The 19,026-nt window shown below is 49.0% G+C and overlaps 2 protein-coding genes across 7 annotated transcripts in view; one reads left to right on the top strand and one right to left on the bottom strand.

The window, feature by feature from the left end:
- Window positions 1-12,135, top strand: part of lrp1ab (low density lipoprotein receptor-related protein 1Ab) — an 82,687-nt gene extending 70,552 nt beyond the window's left edge. The window contains 28 exon segments of the mRNA XM_062458704.1: window positions 115-231; window positions 461-580; window positions 686-708; window positions 710-809; window positions 1,489-1,614; window positions 1,904-2,020; window positions 2,936-3,042; window positions 3,296-3,428; window positions 3,618-3,740; window positions 3,953-4,075; window positions 4,214-4,351; window positions 4,779-4,916; window positions 5,119-5,238; window positions 5,378-5,664; window positions 5,965-6,143; window positions 6,403-6,509; window positions 6,642-6,761; window positions 6,913-7,089; window positions 7,293-7,433; window positions 7,621-7,794; window positions 8,096-8,257; window positions 8,400-8,571; window positions 8,918-9,016; window positions 9,419-9,495; window positions 9,615-9,708; window positions 9,865-9,903; window positions 10,635-10,779; window positions 11,146-12,135. Coding sequence (XP_062314688.1) covers window positions 115-231; window positions 461-580; window positions 686-708; window positions 710-809; window positions 1,489-1,614; window positions 1,904-2,020; window positions 2,936-3,042; window positions 3,296-3,428; window positions 3,618-3,740; window positions 3,953-4,075; window positions 4,214-4,351; window positions 4,779-4,916; window positions 5,119-5,238; window positions 5,378-5,664; window positions 5,965-6,143; window positions 6,403-6,509; window positions 6,642-6,761; window positions 6,913-7,089; window positions 7,293-7,433; window positions 7,621-7,794; window positions 8,096-8,257; window positions 8,400-8,571; window positions 8,918-9,016; window positions 9,419-9,495; window positions 9,615-9,708; window positions 9,865-9,903; window positions 10,635-10,779; window positions 11,146-11,283 — 3,596 coding nt within the window. The 3' untranslated portion in view covers window positions 11,284-12,135.
- Window positions 12,136-13,215: 1,080 nt separating this feature from the next.
- Window positions 13,216-19,026, bottom strand: part of fmnl3 (formin-like 3) — a 29,501-nt gene continuing 23,690 nt past the window's right edge. For 2 of the 6 annotated variants that reach the window (XM_062458705.1, XM_062458710.1), the window contains 4 exons: window positions 18,746-18,847; window positions 17,916-18,008; window positions 17,643-17,766; window positions 13,216-15,682 (listed from right to left, as the gene is read on the bottom strand). In XM_062458705.1, coding sequence (XP_062314689.1) covers window positions 15,519-15,682; window positions 17,643-17,766; window positions 17,916-18,008; window positions 18,746-18,847 — 483 coding nt within the window. In that variant the 3' untranslated portion in view covers window positions 13,216-15,518. Of the gene's footprint in view, window positions 15,683-15,996; window positions 16,045-16,591; window positions 16,721-17,642; window positions 17,767-17,915; window positions 18,009-18,745; window positions 18,848-19,026 lie in introns of all 6 variants that reach the window. The other 4 variants (XM_062458707.1, XM_062458706.1, XM_062458709.1 and 1 more) reach the window with 4 other exon arrangements.

Raw genomic sequence — 19,026 nt, 5'->3', positions numbered from 1 at the left:
TGAGGGGGGTGGGGGGGGGGCACAATAATGACGGGAGGAACTTGGCATGTTAGGAGGCCGCAGGTTGGTGTGACAGACGGAGAGTGACTTCCTGTCCCCTCTTCCTCCTGTCAGCGGCCTTCAAGTGTCGTCCGGGTCAGTTCCAGTGTGGCACGGGCATCTGCACCAACCCCGCCTACATCTGTGACGGGGACAACGACTGCCAGGACAACTCTGACGAGGCCAACTGCGGTACTGCAGCCATTTCTGTCTGTCCCCGACACGTCGTCTGTGTCGCACGCACACTTCCTGTCTCTCTCCTTTACGCACACACACACACACACTGCTCATCTTCCCTCTCTCTTTCCGTACGCCTTTCATAATTCCCAACTTGTGTATTAGTATTCTGTCCTCTTTTACATTGCTTAGTCTCTGACCTGTCTGTCTGTCTGTCTGTGTGTCTGTGTGTCCTGCTCCACAGACATCCATGTGTGTCTGCCCAGCCAGTTCAAGTGCTCCCACCCCAATCGCTGCATCCCAGGGATCTTCCGCTGCAACGGCCAGGACAACTGTGGAGAGGGGGAGGACGAGAAGGACTGTCGTGAGTTCCCTCTGCCTGTCTGTCTTTCTCCACCTGTGTGTCCCTGTCTGCTTCTGCAGTGTCCTGACACTGACGCCTCTCCACCTCTCCTTCCTGCTCCCCCAGCGGAGGTCACCTGCGCCCCCCACCCAGTTCCAGTGTGCCATCACCAAGCGCTGCATCCCCCGCGTCTGGGTGTGCGACCGCGACAACGACTGCGTCGACGGCTCGGACGAGCCGGCCAACTGCAGTAAGTCACGTCCTCACCTGCTCCTCCCCCTTTGTCCCCCTGCTGTCTCCCTCCTCCTCTCCTCCCCCTCCTCCCCCCGCTCGTCCTACTTCTCCCTGTCTTGATCACCTCCACCTCTTGCTTCTCCTGCTCCTACAGTGTGTGTGGTTCCACAGTGTGTGTGGTTTCACAGTGTGTGTGGTTCCACAGTGTGTGTGTGGTTCTACAGTGTGTCTGGTTCTACAGTGTGTGTGGTTCTACAGTGTGTCTGGTTCTACAGTGTGTGTGTGTGTGTGTGTGTGTGGTTCTACAGTGTGTGTGGTTCTCCAGTGTGTGTGGTTCCACAGTGTGTGTGTGGTTCTACAGTGTGTCTGGTTCTACAGTGTGTCTGGTTCTACAGTGTGTGTGGTTCTACAGTGTGTCGGGTTCTACAGTGCGTGTGTGTGTGTGGTTCTACAGTGTGTGTGGTTCTCCAGTTTGTGTGGTTTCACAGTGTGTGTGGTTCCACAGTGTGTGTGTGGTTCTACAGTGTGTGTGTGGTTCTCCAGTGTGTGTGGTTCCACAGTGAGTGTGATTTCACAGTGTGTGTGGTTCCACAGTGTGTGTGTGGTTCTACAGTGTGTGTGGTTCCACAGTGTGTGTGGTTCCACAGTGTGTGTGGTTCCACAGTGTGTCACCCCCTCCTCCGTCCCCCCTGCAGCTCAGATGACGTGTGGTGTGGATGAGTTCCGCTGTAAGGACTCTGGCCGCTGCATCCCCGCTCGCTGGAAGTGTGACGGCGAGGACGACTGTGGCGACTCATCAGACGAGCCCAAAGAGGAGTGCGGTAAGTGCGCCGTTTCCTAGGCAACAAGGGTTGGCAGACAGGCACAGGAGGAGAGCATCTCTCGGTCACACCCTCGAGACCGTGACCCTGTTTTGTGTGATTGTTCTTTTTCTGGCATGATAGTTGTGGATGGTCATAGCACGATGCTTGCTTTGTATTAGTGCAGACCACTGTTGACTTTCTAAGGTTGTCTATTGCCTGTATGCTGCGTCATGTGACAGAGTTGATGTGGTCTGGCTGCTGTGAGTCATGTGACAGAGTTGATGGTCTGGATGCTGTGTGTGTGCAGATGAGAGGATGTGCGAGCCCTACCAGTTCAGATGCAAGAACAACCGCTGTGTGCCTGGCCGCTGGCAGTGTGACTACGACAACGACTGTGGGGACAACTCTGATGAAGACAACTGCAGTAGGTGTCCCTGACACACACACACACACACACACTCTCCTTGTCCAAGGTGAGATGTGTTTTACACAGGAATGTTGTCTATTATTCAGTATGTAATACCCTTACCGTGCTAAGACATTCGGCCAACTTAGCGAGTGGTCCTTATGGTTTCATAGTTGTTGTCTCACTGACTTAGTCCTTGGCTCCCGAACCGTGTCGCTCTGATTCAACATGCTTGGGTAGGGCGAGGCCTGTGCTTCTCAGCGCAGCTCGTACCAATCCAGTCATGTCAGATCAGGGCTCGGTGGACACACAGTCCACATCCCACTTTGACACCTCAGACGCATCTCACCTCATCTGTTGTCTGTTTCATTTCACACACTGTCCCCACGGCCTCTTCCAGAGGTAGGTGTCTCCACTCTCATCCCTCCTCCTCCCCTCCCCTCCCCTAACCTGCCTCGTGTTCCCCATCCCCTTTGCATCCCACTCTGTCCCAACCTCACCCCGGTCATTTATACCCCGAAAGGAATCTGCTACCACAGCTGACACAGACACAGCAGACACAGAGCTCCAGATCGACATTTCTAAAATGTCTTAAGGAATGTTAATCGTAGTTAGCATTCAAAGTACTTTTTCATAGATGACCTTCATTAGTCATCATGTGTAGATGTGTTTTAAGATCCAGATGATTTAGCGAAAAGCATTCTACAGACAGACTTTTACTTCCTGATAAAATCAGTCGGTTTGTGTAGAACATGTGGATGGTTTGGACCGTGTGTCGCCCCGTGTCGCCCTGGTTCAGAGAGCTCCTCTTCAGCCTCCCTCCTGCATGTCCGTCACACGGCTCCTGTGCTCTCCCTAGTTTTGTGTCGTGTCTCAGCTGTTGTACCAGTTTACCAGGCCTGACGGCGGACCTCTCTCTCTCTCTCTCTCCAGCTCCTCGCCAGTGTTCGGAGAGCGAGTTTGCCTGCACCAATGGTCGCTGCATCGCTGGGAGGTGGAAGTGCGATGGCGACCATGACTGCGCCGACGGCTCTGATGAGGTACCGTAAGCTAGTGACTTAGCTGATCCTCAGCGATCTGTGGCGCACCAAAGTGTGCGAGCTAACAGGTGGAATCCTGTTATTTTAGGTCACATTATAGATTCCAGACTAGTTATACGTTTGGCAACAAGCTTTTCAAAATCCATTTGAATCGATAGGACAGGATACATGCGGACTGGATTATTCGCTGGGATTTAAACCCCGAAGCTTTTGGAATATTCGGTGACGGCGGCGTTTGTGCTTGCGTCCTCAGCACGGCTGTGACCTGAAGTGCGACAGTGACCAGTTCCAGTGTAAGAACGGACACTGCATCCCCATCCGCTGGCGCTGCGACGCCGACGCCGACTGCATGGACGGCAGCGACGAGGAGAAGTGCAACAGCACCGGTGAGTGTGCGAGGAGGCTCACGCTCGTCCCGACGTGCGTCGGTGTGGGTGTTTCCGCAGGCGAACGCAACACCAATAATGGACGCGCGTCATGAATATCGTAACTCCTTGTCCTGCTCATCACCGGATGCTCTTTCAGGAAGTGTCAGTAGCTAGGCTGTAACGGTCTCCCTCTCCTCCCTGTGGCAGCTGCGCGACACTGCCCCCTGGATGAGTTCCAGTGTAACAACTCCCTGTGTAAGCCCCTGGCCTGGAAGTGTGACGGAGAGGACGACTGTGGAGACAACTCTGATGAGAACCCTGACGAGTGCAGTGAGTACACCACACACTCACACACACACGCACACACACACACATACTCACACACACCACACCACACACTCACACTTACACACATACACTCAGACCACACTACACACACTCCCACACCCACACCACCAGAGGACACTCCTCTCCACACACACACATCTAGGTCCTAAAGCCTGTTCTGACCTGTTGCTATCTCCTATCTGCCACTCCCCCAGGGAACTTCCAGTGCCCTACCACCAGGCCTATGCGTTGCCACAACGACCGTGTGTGTCTGCGGGTGTCCAAACAATGCGATGGTGTTGACAACTGTGGGGACAACTCGGATGAACTGAATTGCCGTGAGTTGTGGGAACCAGCTGCCCTGACCTCTCCTCAATCTATCTCTGCTCATGGGGTTGTTGGGAAATGTACTGTAGCTGTACTGTGTGTGTGTGTAACCAAACTTACAACCGTTTGATGTGTGTGTGTGCTCCCAGATGCCCCCCCGGCTGTTCCCTCATGTGAGAAGGACGAGTTCCTGTGTAACAACGGCAGGTGCATCAGCTCCAACCTGCGCTGCAACTACTTCAACGACTGTGAGGACTACGGCTCGGACGAGATCAGCTGCAAGACAGGTGCGAGTCTCGACTTGAAGCAGAACTCATGTCTTTCACCTCGCTAACGGAAAACCTAAGTGAAAACGTGATCCCAGCCAAAGGTGTAGATTTGTTATAGTGCCAAGAACTCCTTACAATCGAGAATCTTCATTGACGCTTTAAGTTCTATGCGGTACTTTTGTCTCAACCAAACCAATCCCTTAAATGAAAAAGCTGTTAGCATATAAGTGTGCTTACTATACATTCTAATGCACAGTGTTTTGAAAACAACATATAAACTTAAACCGTAATGGATTCAACCCCACCATATATACCGGTAGCTAATTAATGAAATGTGGTGGTCAGTAATCCCTTCACTATTTATGTGAGAGCAACACACAGCAAACAGTGCTTGGTAGCAACCCTAGCTAACAGTCCCTAATGGCTGTGTCCGTGTGCCGTGCAGACACCAAGCTGAACGACTGCAGGAGTAACAGGACCCTGTGTGGGGACGGAGACGAGGCCCACTGCATCACCAACGGGACGGACTCCTTCTGCTCCTGCAAGCCAGGCTTCCAGAAGACTGGACACAACACCTGCCAAGGTAGGAGACCACGCCCTGGAAGCCATGTCTGGCCGAGTTCCGTCACTCTGGATTCTCTGTCAGAAGATGCACGTGCTGCTGGATCTAAGAAGCTCCTTTCTGTCTTGTAGAACACGCCAGAAGAGGACAAGTCTGTGTTCGCTTATTTACTAACCGACCCGTCACCGTTTCCCTAACCTGTCCTTTTCCTGACCTGTCTCAGATAAGAATGAGTGTCAGAAGTTTGGAATTTGCTCCCACATCTGCAACAACACCAAGGGCTCCTACAAATGCAGCTGCAGCAAGTACTTCACCAAGATCAACGACACCTGCAAGGCAGACAGTAAGGACACGGTTCTCACATGGCTCATTTAGCCAGACTGCCAAAGGCCAAGAACTTGTCAAATAAACAAATGTGTTTGTGTGTGTTATAATTGAAGCAACTGCTTACATATTTCCATGCGTGTCCCCCTCCTCTCCAGGCCTCAACAGCAGCAGAAAGGTGCTGTACATCGCCGACGACAACGAGATCCGCAGCCTGGACCCCGGCATGCCCAACTGGCGCTACGAGCAGACGTTCCAGGGCGACGCCAACGTGCGCATCGACGCCATGGACCTGCACGTCAAGACCAACCGCGTCTTCTGGACCAACTGGCACACGGGCCGCATCTCCTCCTACGAGCTGCCCGGAAGCTCCGCCCCCTCCGGCCCCTCCTCCAACTCCCACCGGCACCGGCGCCAGAGCGAGGGCGGGGTCACCACACTGGAGGTGAGGCTCGACACGCCCACGTCACATACCAGGGGTATGCCCCACCCACATGTTCTCATGTGGGTGGGGCATGTGGGTGGGGCCGCTAAATATGATTTTCTTAATAAAAAGTGTGTGTGTGTGGGGATTTGTCATTTTCAAAAAGTATAATGAAACCTACACCCCCGTTACGCACACAAAAACATGACACATATTCTTACAAAGAATGAAAAAAAACACATTTTACACCCAAGATTACAAGACAGTTCAATCCCTGTCACAAACAAACTCCAGCCAGTGACTGTCTCCACGCTCCCTCAGATCCCAGAGCTGAAGATGCCTCGTGGTATAGCTGTGGACTGGGTGGCCGGTAACCTGTACTGGACCGACTCTGGACGGGACGTGATCGAAGTGGCCCAGATATCAGGCCGCAATCGGAAGACCCTCATCTCTGGCATGATCGATGAGCCCTATGCCATCGTGGTGGACCCACAGAGAGGGTAAGAGACCACCCAGGACAGGGAAGATGTCATAAGAAATCCCCAGTTGCCAGTTCTACTTCCTCTTTGAGTACTCCTGTTTCCTTGTTTTCTCGAGGTAGTACAGGATCTAGCATAATTGTGTTCATTAAAGTCCTCTTCTTCAGAGCTGCTCTTATGGCCAGACCTGTGATTGATGAAAAGGAAGGATGCCTTTCAGTGTTCGCATGTGGCCGGCGTCTCGTGCAGCTGTTTTGACCGTGTGTGTCTCTGTTCCCAGGACCATGTATTGGGCAGACTGGGGTAACCACCCGAAGATTGAGACAGCAGCCATGGATGGAACCCTGAGACAGACCCTGGTCCACGAGAACATCCAGTGGCCCACAGGTCTCTGTTAGCGTTAGCATAGCACCTCGCCTTATACTCCACTGTAGCCTAGCATAGGATAGCATTGTGGGATTTATAGTATTTCAGTTGTTTTATGGTCTACCTCGCATGGTGTCCTCCTCTTGTCTGCAGGTCTGGCGGTGGACTACTTCAGCGAGCGTCTCTACTGGGCGGATGCTAAGCTCTCCGTGATCGGCAGTGTGCGTCTCAACGGCTCAGACCCAGTCATCGCCGTCACCAACCTCAAAAACAGTTCAGTTCACTTTTTTACTCCTAGATAACCTTGAGCTTTTCATCAGGATTCAGCTTTACGGACGACATTGATTCAATTATTTCCTTCAATAGAAAATATGACAGAAAGCCGTGCCAACAGTATAACATTTCCCTCCTCTCTCCCGACCAGATCTCCTCCATCCTTTCAGCATAGACATCTTTGAGGACTACATATATGGGGTCACCTATGTCAACAATGTGGTATTCCGGGTCAACAAGTTTGGCAAGGGCTCTGTTGAGAACCTGACCACTGGCATCAACCACGCCACAGACATAGTGCTCTACCACCGCTACAAACAGCCTGAGGGTGAGATCTACTATCTGACTACATCACAGGTCACCCACTTGTTCCCCATACAGGCCTGGTTCCCCAGCCATAAACCAAGCCTCGTCTGAAACAAAGAAAACATGCCCCCTAGAGATTTACTGACCATCAAAATGAATGGTCAACACATTTTTACGTGTGGCTTCATCTGTGTGCTGATTGGCTGTTCCCTCTCTGTGTGTCAGTGACCAACCCATGTGACAAGAAAAAGTGTGAGTGGCTGTGTCTGCTGAGCCCCAGCGGGCCGGTCTGCACCTGCCCCAACGACAGAGTGGCTAACAACGGCACCTGTGTGGAGAGACCGTCTCCAACACAGTCTCCATTCTGTGAGTACACACACACACACACACACACACAAACACACACACTAGAGTAGGTACTGTACACCGTGTATACCCAAATAACAACAGTAGCTTCTGCATGTGAAGGTCTTCATATAAATACAAACTATACTCTGTCAATAACTCCTCCTCTAGCCCTAACTCTCTCCCGTCCTCCCTCCCTCTCCCCCAGCCCCGCCCGCGGGGACGTGCACTGTCCAGTGTCAGAACGGTGGCAGCTGCTACCTCAACGCCCGCCAGCAGGCCAAGTGTCGCTGCCAGCCCACCTACAGTGGGGAGAGGTGTGAGGTGAACCAGTGCAGGGACTACTGCGAGAACGGGGGCACCTGCACCGCCTCACCCACAGGTACGGACCACAGCGTGCACACACACAAGGACACACGCATACATAAACACACTCGTAAAGCAACCAACAAACAAACACACATATCTGAACAGTAACATAAACACACACACACAGACCACAGTGTATTTGAAAAGAGAGCAGCCCCTCAGTCTAGCAACTTTTAACATATACTGAAAGTAATAAAGTACTTTTGAAAATACCTCACAACAGAAGCACGTGTATATATCTGGGCTCATCCGGGTGTAGACAAACGGCACATTCCTCCCTGAGAGTACTAACCCAGCTCCCCTCCTGGTCGCAGGTTCGCCTACCTGTCGCTGTCTGAAGGGCTTCACCGGCCCCCACTGTAACCAGCAGATATGCCAGGGCTACTGCCACAATGGAGGCAACTGCTCCGTCAACCAGGGCAACCAGCCCGCCTGCCGCTGCCCACCCGGGTTCCTGGGGGACCAGTGTCAGTTCAGTGAGTGTCTGTCCTCCCTATCGCCCTCTGCTGGCAGGATGACTTGAATACATTCAGTCATTCAAAGGAAGGGAAGGCTGTTTTAGAGGATTCAGACTTGGTGTTTGTGCTAACCCGCCGCCCTCCTCCTCCTCTTCCTCAGCCAAGTGTGAAGGCTTCTGCGAGAACGAGGGCATGTGTCTGCAGACCGACAACGGTACCAGGCTGTGTCGCTGCCCACCTCAGTTCCTGGGGCCCAACTGTGAGCTGGACAAGTGTGTGTACTGTGGGACGGGCAAGTGTACGCCTAAGACTACTGGAGAGGTCACCTGCAGGTACGGAAGGGCCCGCCGTGTCCCATGCAGAAAGACACTCAGACTAGTCACGCACAAGCCACTGGAATCTACTGTACTCTGTTCCACCCACATACACAAACCAGTTTATTCCATCATATGAACTTCGTATCCATTACATTTGACATTTTTTTCCCATGAAGCAGACACTTCTATCCAAAGCGACTGGACAAGTACACATAGTGAACACAGCATATCATCAGAATTGCACCGTTCTAACAGTATTTCAGTGGTTAGTGTAGAGGACAGCCTGCAACATGCGACTGGGTGGTAATCCTGGTGTCTCACTGTCTCTTCCTCTGGCCGGGCCTGACTGCTCTCTGTGCAGCTGTAACGGCCTGCTCCAGCCCAGCTGCTATTCCTGTCTCAACTTCTGTCTCAATGGCCAGTGCACTGTGGACCCCCGCTCCCTACTGCCCCAGTGCAAGTAAGATCACCCTGCATACACACACACACTCACACACACACATACACACACTGGGCAGTCAGATCATAGCAGCAGGACCATAGGGCTGTCTGAAACCCTTTTAGTCTAGTTACACTTTCAACTGTGTGACAAAAAAAGTGTCTTTTTAGTATCTATGCTATATAAATATCTTAACTGCTACATTTGTGGACTCCAAATGCAATGCAAGGAAGATTTTTTCTTTGATAGTTTTTAATGCCGGGGACAAAACAGACTTTAGTTTGAAATCTGCTTCAAAAAGTACTGAAATATTGTGTTGTTATGAATGAGGTATCCAAGCTTGTCAAGGTGTTGTGAAAGCTTACGAAGACCCCAAAGTGTCGACACTTTCTTGTGAACCTCTAAACTTTGACGTGTCTGTAGGTGTCCTACTGGATGGACCGGCTACAGGTGCAGCGATGCTGTCTTTACTGATGCCGACTCTCGAGGATCCAGTGGAAGTAAGATTAATGAGACCAGTAAAGTACCTTTGTTGTATCAATGCCTGAGCCATTCATAAACCTTCCCGTCTCCTCCTGACCCTGCACCCTGATCAATATGTTCTTCTTCCTGTCCCCAGGCACGGCCTCCGTGGTCACCCCAGTGCTGCTGCTGCTGTTACTGGCACTGCTGGTGGTCGGCGCCATCTTGTGGTACAAGAGGAGAATGCGGGGGTATGTAGACAGACTTGCATGACTTGTTCCTGGGACTCGTCTTACTTTACATCTGCTGTCTCTACTCCACGCCATTTCTCTCTTTCTCACCTTCCTCCTTCTCTTTCTCTGTCCCTCCCCTCTCCTGTGGATAACCACTTCTTTCCTGTCCCCCAGGTCTCTATGGCCCGGCAAATCTCGTTCCCGACACTCGCGGTAACTTGATAGGGTTCCATCTTTTACCTGTCTCCTTTGCCCTAAATTCCTCACAGCAACCTTCCATTTCCCTACTGTCCAATCAGAGCGACCATACTGTGTTTTGGTGCAGTTGTTGGCTGGCCTCTCTGTCTGTCTGTCCCCTGCCTGCTCTCTCCTGATGTGTGCAGGGTCTCCCACCCAGCAACGCAGGGACCCGTTAAGACAACCTGATAACAGATCGGTTGTTGAAAGACCAGCAGAGGCCATGTTCTGTCTCCCCCTCCCTTTCCCCTTCCCATACCTCTTCCTGTTTATGTCTATAAATAGATTGTTTATCCTATCTGTGGCAATGCTGTGCCTGTAATTGTACAGTAGCAGTCAGTGTGAAAATCCAGCATTCTCCTTAATACACACTTTTACACAGTAATATATTGCTGAGTATGTTCAAATGGCCTTTTGATCAAAGCTCATTTGTACTACAGTGTTGCTACAGCAACTCTCCATGTTTCTGTGTTGCCTTTTCCATGTCTGTGAGTACATGACATCAGTTGTGTACTGAATGTTGTTGACTGTGTGTCAACGTTTGGTGTATGCTGGATTTTTCTCCCTTTTTTATTGGCTTGACTAGAGGCTTTCTTGGCTCTACTCCTGTGTGTGTTCATGTGTTGCCCTTTTCCTGTGAAGCATGTATGCTTTGAGGTCACTGTCTGATTCTCTGTGTGTGGATGTGTGTGTGTGTGTGTTCACAGGGCTAAAGGCTTCCAGCACCACAGAATGACCAACGGGTCCATGAACGTGGAGATCGGCAACCCTGCGTACAAGATCTACGAAGGAGAACCTGACGACGATGCTGGGGAACTCCTGGATTCAGACTTCACTTTGGACCCAGACAAGGTACACACACACACACACACACACACAACATATGTACATATACACAAATACACTGGTGTTCACACTGCTGAATCTTTGAAGGTAACAACAGATTACCTCAGAGGGAATCACACCTAGAAACCCACATTATAATACATTGAGCTAAAGTGGACACACGAAACATGCTTTGACATGTTGACTAAAAGCTGTTAAAAACGCTCTAAATGGCAGAAAAACCTACTGAAAAAAATTAATAAGTTACCACGGCAATGAAGGAAGTGGAGGAGGAGGAAGGCGGGATAGAGGAGGGGGTGAGACACCAACCTGGCAACAAAGAAACAGTTCAGCCCGTGACTGAGCCTCCATGTCCCTCTCTCTCTCCTGCAGCCCACCAACTTCACCAACCCTGTGTACGCCACCCTGTACATGGGAGCCCAGAACAGCCGCAACTCTCTGGCCAGCACTGACGAGAAGAAAGAGCTGCTCTCCCAGGGCGACGACGACATGAGTGACCCGCTGGCGTAGGACAGCACTCTGCCTAGCGCCTCGCCCTGCCCTGCCCCCCATTGGCTGAGCATACAAACTCTCTTCAAATGCCTTTTACCAATTGGAGAAAAAAAAAGGAACAAGAAAGAAAGTGAGAACACTGTATAAAATGTATAAAATGAAGGACTACTTTTGTATGTGATTGCAGTATTATATTTTGTTCTTTGACAAATAGGGAAAATAATTCCTCCGGAATGAAAAAGGAACCATTTTATAGACAGTACTCAACTCTCTTTTTTTTCCCCACCTCACCATTTCACTGCTCTTCCTCCCCCTCTTCATCCATATAGCCACTACCTCTGTGCAAATTTAAAAAATAGAGTGGTAGAAAACCAACAGTGAAATAATTTTAATTTTTTTATTTTTGTATGAATTGTATAGGGCAAGACAAACATTGTTCCATTTCCGTAAAACTGCCTAAAGCATTTGTTGAAAGATGCAGAGGGGAATGGAGGGACGAGTTGGACGCCTGGTTATGAATGCTAATGGAACGCTGGTTTGGTTTACGTCACTTTGTGTCTGTGTCCTCTGTTAGAGCTCTGGAGGTAGACCAAGGCTGCAAGGCCTCATGGGAGTTAGGAACCTGCACATGCACACATGGAGTCAGCATCGTAGAAATGATGTCCATTCTGTTGTCTCAATGAACAAAGTGATTGTCTTTTCTTCCTTGCACAGACGAAAGTTATATATATATATTTACATATATATAAACATATTAACAATGTGTCTTGAACAGTATACCCAGGAATACAAACACCAATAACGAATAGCAGTCAATAATTGTTTTATCACTTTTTTGGGGGTCCCTGTATAAATTCTGTGCTACGCTTACATGTCAGTGATGAATGTGTGTGTGTGTCTGTATGTATCGGATGAAGATGATTGTAACAAAGTGGATGTTCCAGTGTAAAGACTCTGGGATGGCTGTCTGTGGCCTTGGAGAAACAGAGGACGTTGTCCTGGATGGGAGTTGTAGTTCTTCAGTGCACCAGAAGGATCAGGATCGCAGTAGAAGCCTGAGGTGTTCACTCGGTGACTCTTCTACAACGTTTTTAGGACGCTGCCACAACACAAGCCTCAGTGAAGGCCTGCCCTCTTCTGGAACTCTCTCTGACCAGAACAAGAAACTTGAGAGAGACAGCATATAGCTTTCGTCCTTAGTCTGTGATTGTAAAACATTTCAGGAGATGGTATAGAGCCAGAGTATGGTACTTCTGTGGGAGTTTCACTTTTTCAGTTTGTTTTGATGTACGTAATTACATGCCTTTGTCATTTCATTCCGATACTCATTGTTAAGTGCATTCGGGGGAGGTGGACTGTTAGCTCTCTGATTGCCCCCCTGTTAATTCCTCTGCCTTGCCGCTAATGTAAGGCTTCTGTTAGCTTGCTGTCTATCTGTCTGGGACAGTCAACTGGGCGTCCCTGTCTCACGCACTGCCGATCATGCTGCTTCTAACACAGATTATCAGCCATATCTGCCATAAGTACACCGCATAGTACTCCAATAAAATGATGCTATGGCTTACTCCTTCTCTCTATAACAGTATTCATTCATTTGACTTTTGTTTTTCAAATTCCTGCTCTGTAAATTTTTTTCCATTGATCCATGTCAAATTTGAATCATTTTGGGGGAGAAAATTATGATTATAAAACCCACAGCCACGTCGTTTGGTTTATGATTTCATTTCTTTCTTTTTATATAAGAAAATAAATGGATTTTTATAGTAGAAATGCATGGTTGTTCTGGCCTTCATTTAAGGTGGTCGAGGATAACAGAAGGGATCTTTGGATATATCATGACAAAAATATACAAAATACTGTATATACATTGTAAATGCATTTAACAGTAAGGCACATTTACTGTTTCTCAACATCCTCTAGGTCTTATAGTCAGAGGTGAGGAAACATCTGTAATTTGTATGTCACATACTCTGTTTATTATGGAGGAGGTGGGGTGGAAATGATCTTTTAGACGACATACAACAAGTAAGAAGAGGCACAATTGCATTCTTAAAAAAACAAACAACAAAAGGCTTGGAGTCAATGATTTGCATGAAATGTACATTAACATGATCAGAATGTCCACCGTAAAAGTATCTCATTCAAAGTTAAGGCATTGTAAGTAGTGTAATATGGTCTGTCCCTTTACCGGAAATGCCATATGGATACACACAGATTGTAAGTCTTAGAGTGCACAATCATTTTGCTTCCTCGATGGCTATTAAAAACGGAAATGTCATTTTTATAACCCTGAAAGACAGAAAGCTTTAAAAACATGTTTGGACTCTGAATAGGCACGCATACCTCCTCTTTCAGGTAAGTTTATCGTCTGGAACTTGTAAACGTAACAGTCATTATAGAATCATCTTCATTCAGTTTGTTAGTCACTTCCTATGTGTCACCAACAGGGGGACAGAAAGTGTTGTCAGGTACACATCGTTAAGACCAACTTGACAGTTATTTTTTCTTCTTCATAAACAGAGCTCTTTCCCAAGGTGTTGTGGCCTTGGGTTTGATTAAGTGTGAGTCAAAATCCCAGGAGGTAACTGAGAGGTATCCACAAAGGAATGTCAAAAACTCAGAAGAATTTAGGAAAGACATGAGATTAATTAAAAACTGAACTGAATTGAATCCTTTTAAGTTATTGTTTCAGGGGTTTAACTCTTATCCATTGCATATTAACTTTACAGTATTCAGCAGAAACTTTATAATACAAGGCAATTAAACATACAATCTTGAACCAAAAGACTTCAAGGATACAAAGTATGGCTGATTCACAAAACAATAATACTGTCTACACAAAAGGCACTTCTTTAGCAAAGTAAGAAAGACACAAGAGGAAGTTTGGCTTGGCTAGCTTGTCTTAAGAAACAAAACAAAAATCAATGACTTAAGTGAATGAGCTTTCTCCTAGATGAAAGATAATGACCAAAGTAGGCTCTACTGAAACATGGCACATAATTCAGTCTAGGTATGTCCAGTAAATTGCTTCCAACACTCAGGATAATATGTTTTCTAAAAACCTGTGATAGGATGTCTTGTGAAGGCAAGCCGAGGATCCTGTGAAACAGCCTTTCCAGAACTAAGGAGACACGCTGTGTGCTTGGCCTCGCAGTCTCTATCTTCCTAGGATTGCACAATGTTTGGAAAGGCATGATGATGGAGTGAAGATCCGCTTTGGAAGGCACGTGTGTCCGTAGTGTCCAGAAGTCTGGGGAGATCAGCCTGTCTTTGGCACAGCTCTCTTAGATCTCTGCCAATTCTCGCTTGCAGCGCAGACACACTGCCGTTTCCATCTTCAACTCTGAGTGTGTGTGTGTTTGTGTCAGAGTGTTTTCAATAAGAGGAGAGTAGCCCACCTGATGTCTGTGCTTTTACTAGTACACCTGCTCCTTAAGAATCTCAATTAAGGATCTCCATAAATAAATAAATACCCCTGTGAGATAAGGGTCATTGGTTCACTCCTGTGCCCTTCTCAGTCTTTGTGAGCTGCAGCCTCAGGGGTGGGTGGGACCACGGAGGGGGTTACAACATGGGTAGGGGGGTTTAGAGGGTAGAAACAAGTGGTTTAGGGTCTCTTCCAGCCGCTCCGGATCAGGGCGTCGGCTCGCAGGAAAGGCTGGTTGCGGAGATCTGTGAGTGGGTGAGGGAGAGAGGGGTGAGACACAGGGAGGACACACGTTAACAGGGGGATCACCCTCTGGTCCCATAATGGAGTCAATCTCAGGTTTGGGACTACATTAATTGGTAACAACAAACAAATTTATTTGGTCATTTTCTGTGAGGGTGCAAGAATGGTGTATGACTATGTGCAAAGAGATTTTGTCACTTGTATCTTCAAAAATACGAATTGGAATAAATTGAAGAAATCATCCAGAGAATGACTACATCCTATGGCTTTGAATTTCAATACCAAAATGTGGAAGAATGGCACTACTGAAAATGGAATCTAAGGCTTTTGGATTTTAGTAATTGTGACAACAGACACAGTAGCAACACAACATTCAACAGTTTGATAAGAATACAGTCATGGCAGACAACAAGCTCTTGGAGGTTCTGTGCTAGAGAGTGGCTAACACCCACCTAACAATCTCAAATGTTGGCTGTGATAATAATACTATTATTATTTATGAGTAAACATGTTGATTTTTCTCTACATGTAACCCCGAGAAGCTTGTCGACCACAGATCTGTTTGGCACACCGCAAAACACAGTTAGCAAGGACACAACATGGCAGACACTGTTGACAGGTGAGAGGGGGATTGACACTGAACAACATGCAACACATAAATGGGGGTGTGACAATGGAGGTGACCTGAGGAGTAGGAACAATGGATAGTAGAAAGACCTGGAACTATACTACCTCTGAGGGTCCTTCCTGGAAGGCAAAAACAGATGGTGGGGGGAAAAAAAGGCCTGAGGTTTTTACTTCTGCTTCTCGTTAGGGAAAGAGAGACTAAGACCATTTGAAATGCGGAAGAAAATGTATAACTGGGGCTATTTGATTGTCATAGCAGCAAAAGCACTGTTAGTGGAAGCTCTGTATTGTCCACTGTCAAACTATCATCCAGATTAGCTGTGTCTGCTGTGGAGTGTATTCTGCATCTGAAGCGCATTGCTGAAGCAGCTGACATCACAGGCAGACATGAGCTCAGGGCCAAGCAGGCTGGGGCGTGAGACTGCCTTCCTTACCCGGGCTTTAGGACTGGAAATATATACTGTCATTAATCTTCTGTTGGGCTGGAGAGGTAGATAGAATAAAGAGGAGGAATGGTTGAGGAAAGGATGGTGCAGTGTTAGAAAGGGAAAACCAAAAACCACCACGTTAGTCATATGGAACAAGGCTGTCTAAACCAGACCAGAGATCTAGCCAAACCTCTTTATGCAAACATCTAAGATGGCCGATGATATTGTCAAGCTGTGGAGTACATCTAGCATTGATTTCCATGCCCATGCTATGCTAGATGCTTCCGTCGGCGTACAAACATTTCACATTTTACCAAATATATACAGAACATATATATATTCACATTTGAACATGATCAGGCATGCTCAGTTTAAGCACTCAAGAGGTTTGGCTAACGTCTATCCTGAGATGCCAGGTAGAGGACTTTTGAGGTAGATCATACAGTCCACTTGGCCCCCAATGACAGCCTTGGTTAGTACAGGGAGGAGGACCAGTCTTAGGGGTGGGTGGAGTGACAGAGGGGGGGAGGAGGGGAGGAGTGGGGGTGCATGCCGCATGCATGGTCAGATGTGAAGGGGGGGGCGGTTTAACGAGAGAAACCTGGACAACCTTGGCGTTAGGGGCAGGGGAGGAGGGGCTAGCAGTTGGAGTCGTCACAGAGGTTCGCCTCACAGAAGAACCGCGAGCCGCGCTTAGCGGTGCGCGCCGTGAAGGGCACGCTCTTCAGCACTGAGGGGAGGGAAGACAACACGTCACATCTGACACACAAGCTGGCCTGGGCTGGCTGCTCTCTTCATCCAGGAGCTGCCCTGATCCTGCCGCCGCAGGAGAGGACCTGGGGCTCCTTATTACAACTATCTCTCCATAACTTCCCCCTTATTTCTCTTTGACGACAGGAATATCAGCGTAGCTACACTTTTGTATGTGGCTTTATAGTATGTGATGTTTATATAAGCCCCAAACCCATGTCGTTAGGCTTTTAAACCGGTGGTAGTAGGGAGAGAAGAGGCATCATTCACATCAATAACACAACGTTAAGAGAACGCTCAGCTCCATTCAGATGTTGATTAAAAACAGTTGGCTGAGACACGTGTGAGATGGTTAGTTGGATTGTCCTGAGGTGGAAGCCACACGGAAGACACATTGCACCTCCACCAACATCCAAGCATGGGGCCATCATGACTGAAGCTCATGATACCATTCACAGATCCAATGTCTTGCCTATATACATGTGTATTTAAATGACTGGAACAGTACAGGGCTCAGTAGCATCAATCTTTTCCTTTACTTCCTCTACTTACTTCTACTGCCAAAGCAGAGCCTTCTGTTAGCTTGTTGCAGTTTTTTGCCTACAGTTAGCTTTTCCCCACTCTTTTTCTCTTGAAGGACTTTATACACAAACTATTCTTTATACATAATGAACTAAAAAAAGGATTGGTTCCATTCCATCCCATGAATGACATAGCAGACTCCATTTACAGAGACTCGCTGACTTGCTGTGCACTGTGGTCTGGGCGTGGTGAGGCCTGACTCTGGACCACGTAGCACAGAGTGCACTGCAGGGGGGCGGAGCAGTGGAGGACCACGGTCATCTGGGGGCCGGGCCTCCTGGGGCCGCCGGCGCTCGCAGCGGGGGTCCTGCATGGCCCACCTGTGATGATGTCCTCGATGGTGCCGTCCTTGCCCTCGTACACCGGCCGGTGGTCCTTGGCCTGTCTCTTACGCAGCTCGGCGATGAGCTCGTTCTGCTGCTGTCTCTTCTTGTGGGCCTGGACCTGGTGGAGGAGGAAGGAAGCGGACACGGGTCACATCCTGAAACTTTAGCTGTCGGGTCGAGGAGGGCTCCTGAACTGTCAACTTGATATCAGGCACTGTGTTTTCCTGCAGGGTTGATTGTGTTTGTGTTGAGATGTGTGCGCTCTACCTTGGGGTCCTGCTGTTTGGCCTCTTGTGCCAGTAGCTTCTCCCGCATGGCTTCCTCCTGCCTCTTCCTCTGGTCATTGTCCTCCACTGCGTCCTGGAACACAAAGAAAAAATGGCCTCTGCTCAGGGGAGGAGACTGCGGCTTGACAAACCAACAGTCCAAACTCAAACCGAGCCAAGCTGCAGAGACAAACCACCAGCCCTTAGACTGGAGGAAACTGGCCTGGCGCTGAGGACACGGCGTCATGAACGGTCATCGATCTATTGTCACTGTCTCTCTCACTCTCACACACACGCACACACAAACACACGCGCACAGGAAAATACATAGACAGTCAGGAACACACTTCACTACAGGAAAACACACATTCACACCCATGTGTACGCAGGCAGGCACGCACACGCACACACACACGCAAACGGATCCTTGTGCTTCACGTTTCCTCAAGCGGGTCCATAAATCCAGCCCCAGAACAATCCCAGGAAGAGCGCTGTGTGGAGGGGCAGGGCGGGGCGGCCCAGGAGGTTAAAGGAGGGGGGGCAGGAGGCCCAGTCTAAACAGCCCAGCTGCTGCTCTGAGCACAGGCCCAGCTGGGCCTTCCTGTTATTTGGCCTATGCCTCCACACCACTTCCTGTGGCTAACACACACACACACACACACACACACACACACACACAGTCCTCTCTGCCCTGCACTAAGAGGCAGGGAGGAAGACAGAGACAGCGCCCTGACTAGCAACCCTGGGGACATTCCCAGAGGACCCTGAAGAGACAGCCCCACCTGGTCCATGGCAGAGAGTAGGGAGACAGAGTCAGGGGTTCACCCTCACCTTGTAGGCCTTGATGAAGCGCACAAACACGGGGAAGAACACAGAGGGAGGGGTTGTCTTGGAACTCTCCCCAAAGTAGTTCACCACGTTGTTAAAGGCCTCCTGGGATTGGATGAAATGGGAGTGGGTAGGGCACAATGTTTGTAAACATGACAAAAAACGTTCGGTGCAGGCTCACGTCAGGGATCGAGCTGCGTTTGTGTGTATTGCGCTTTGATGTGACGTATCAAGGGAGACGTGTGGCTTCTGGTTGTGTTTCATCGAGGGGTCAAAAAGGGCGT

The sequence above is a fragment of the Osmerus eperlanus genome, chromosome 4 (assembly GCF_963692335.1).
Source record: "Osmerus eperlanus chromosome 4, fOsmEpe2.1, whole genome shotgun sequence".
Taxonomy (NCBI): Eukaryota; Metazoa; Chordata; class Actinopteri; order Osmeriformes; family Osmeridae; genus Osmerus; species Osmerus eperlanus.
This window is presented reverse-complemented; position numbering and strand designations above follow the sequence as displayed.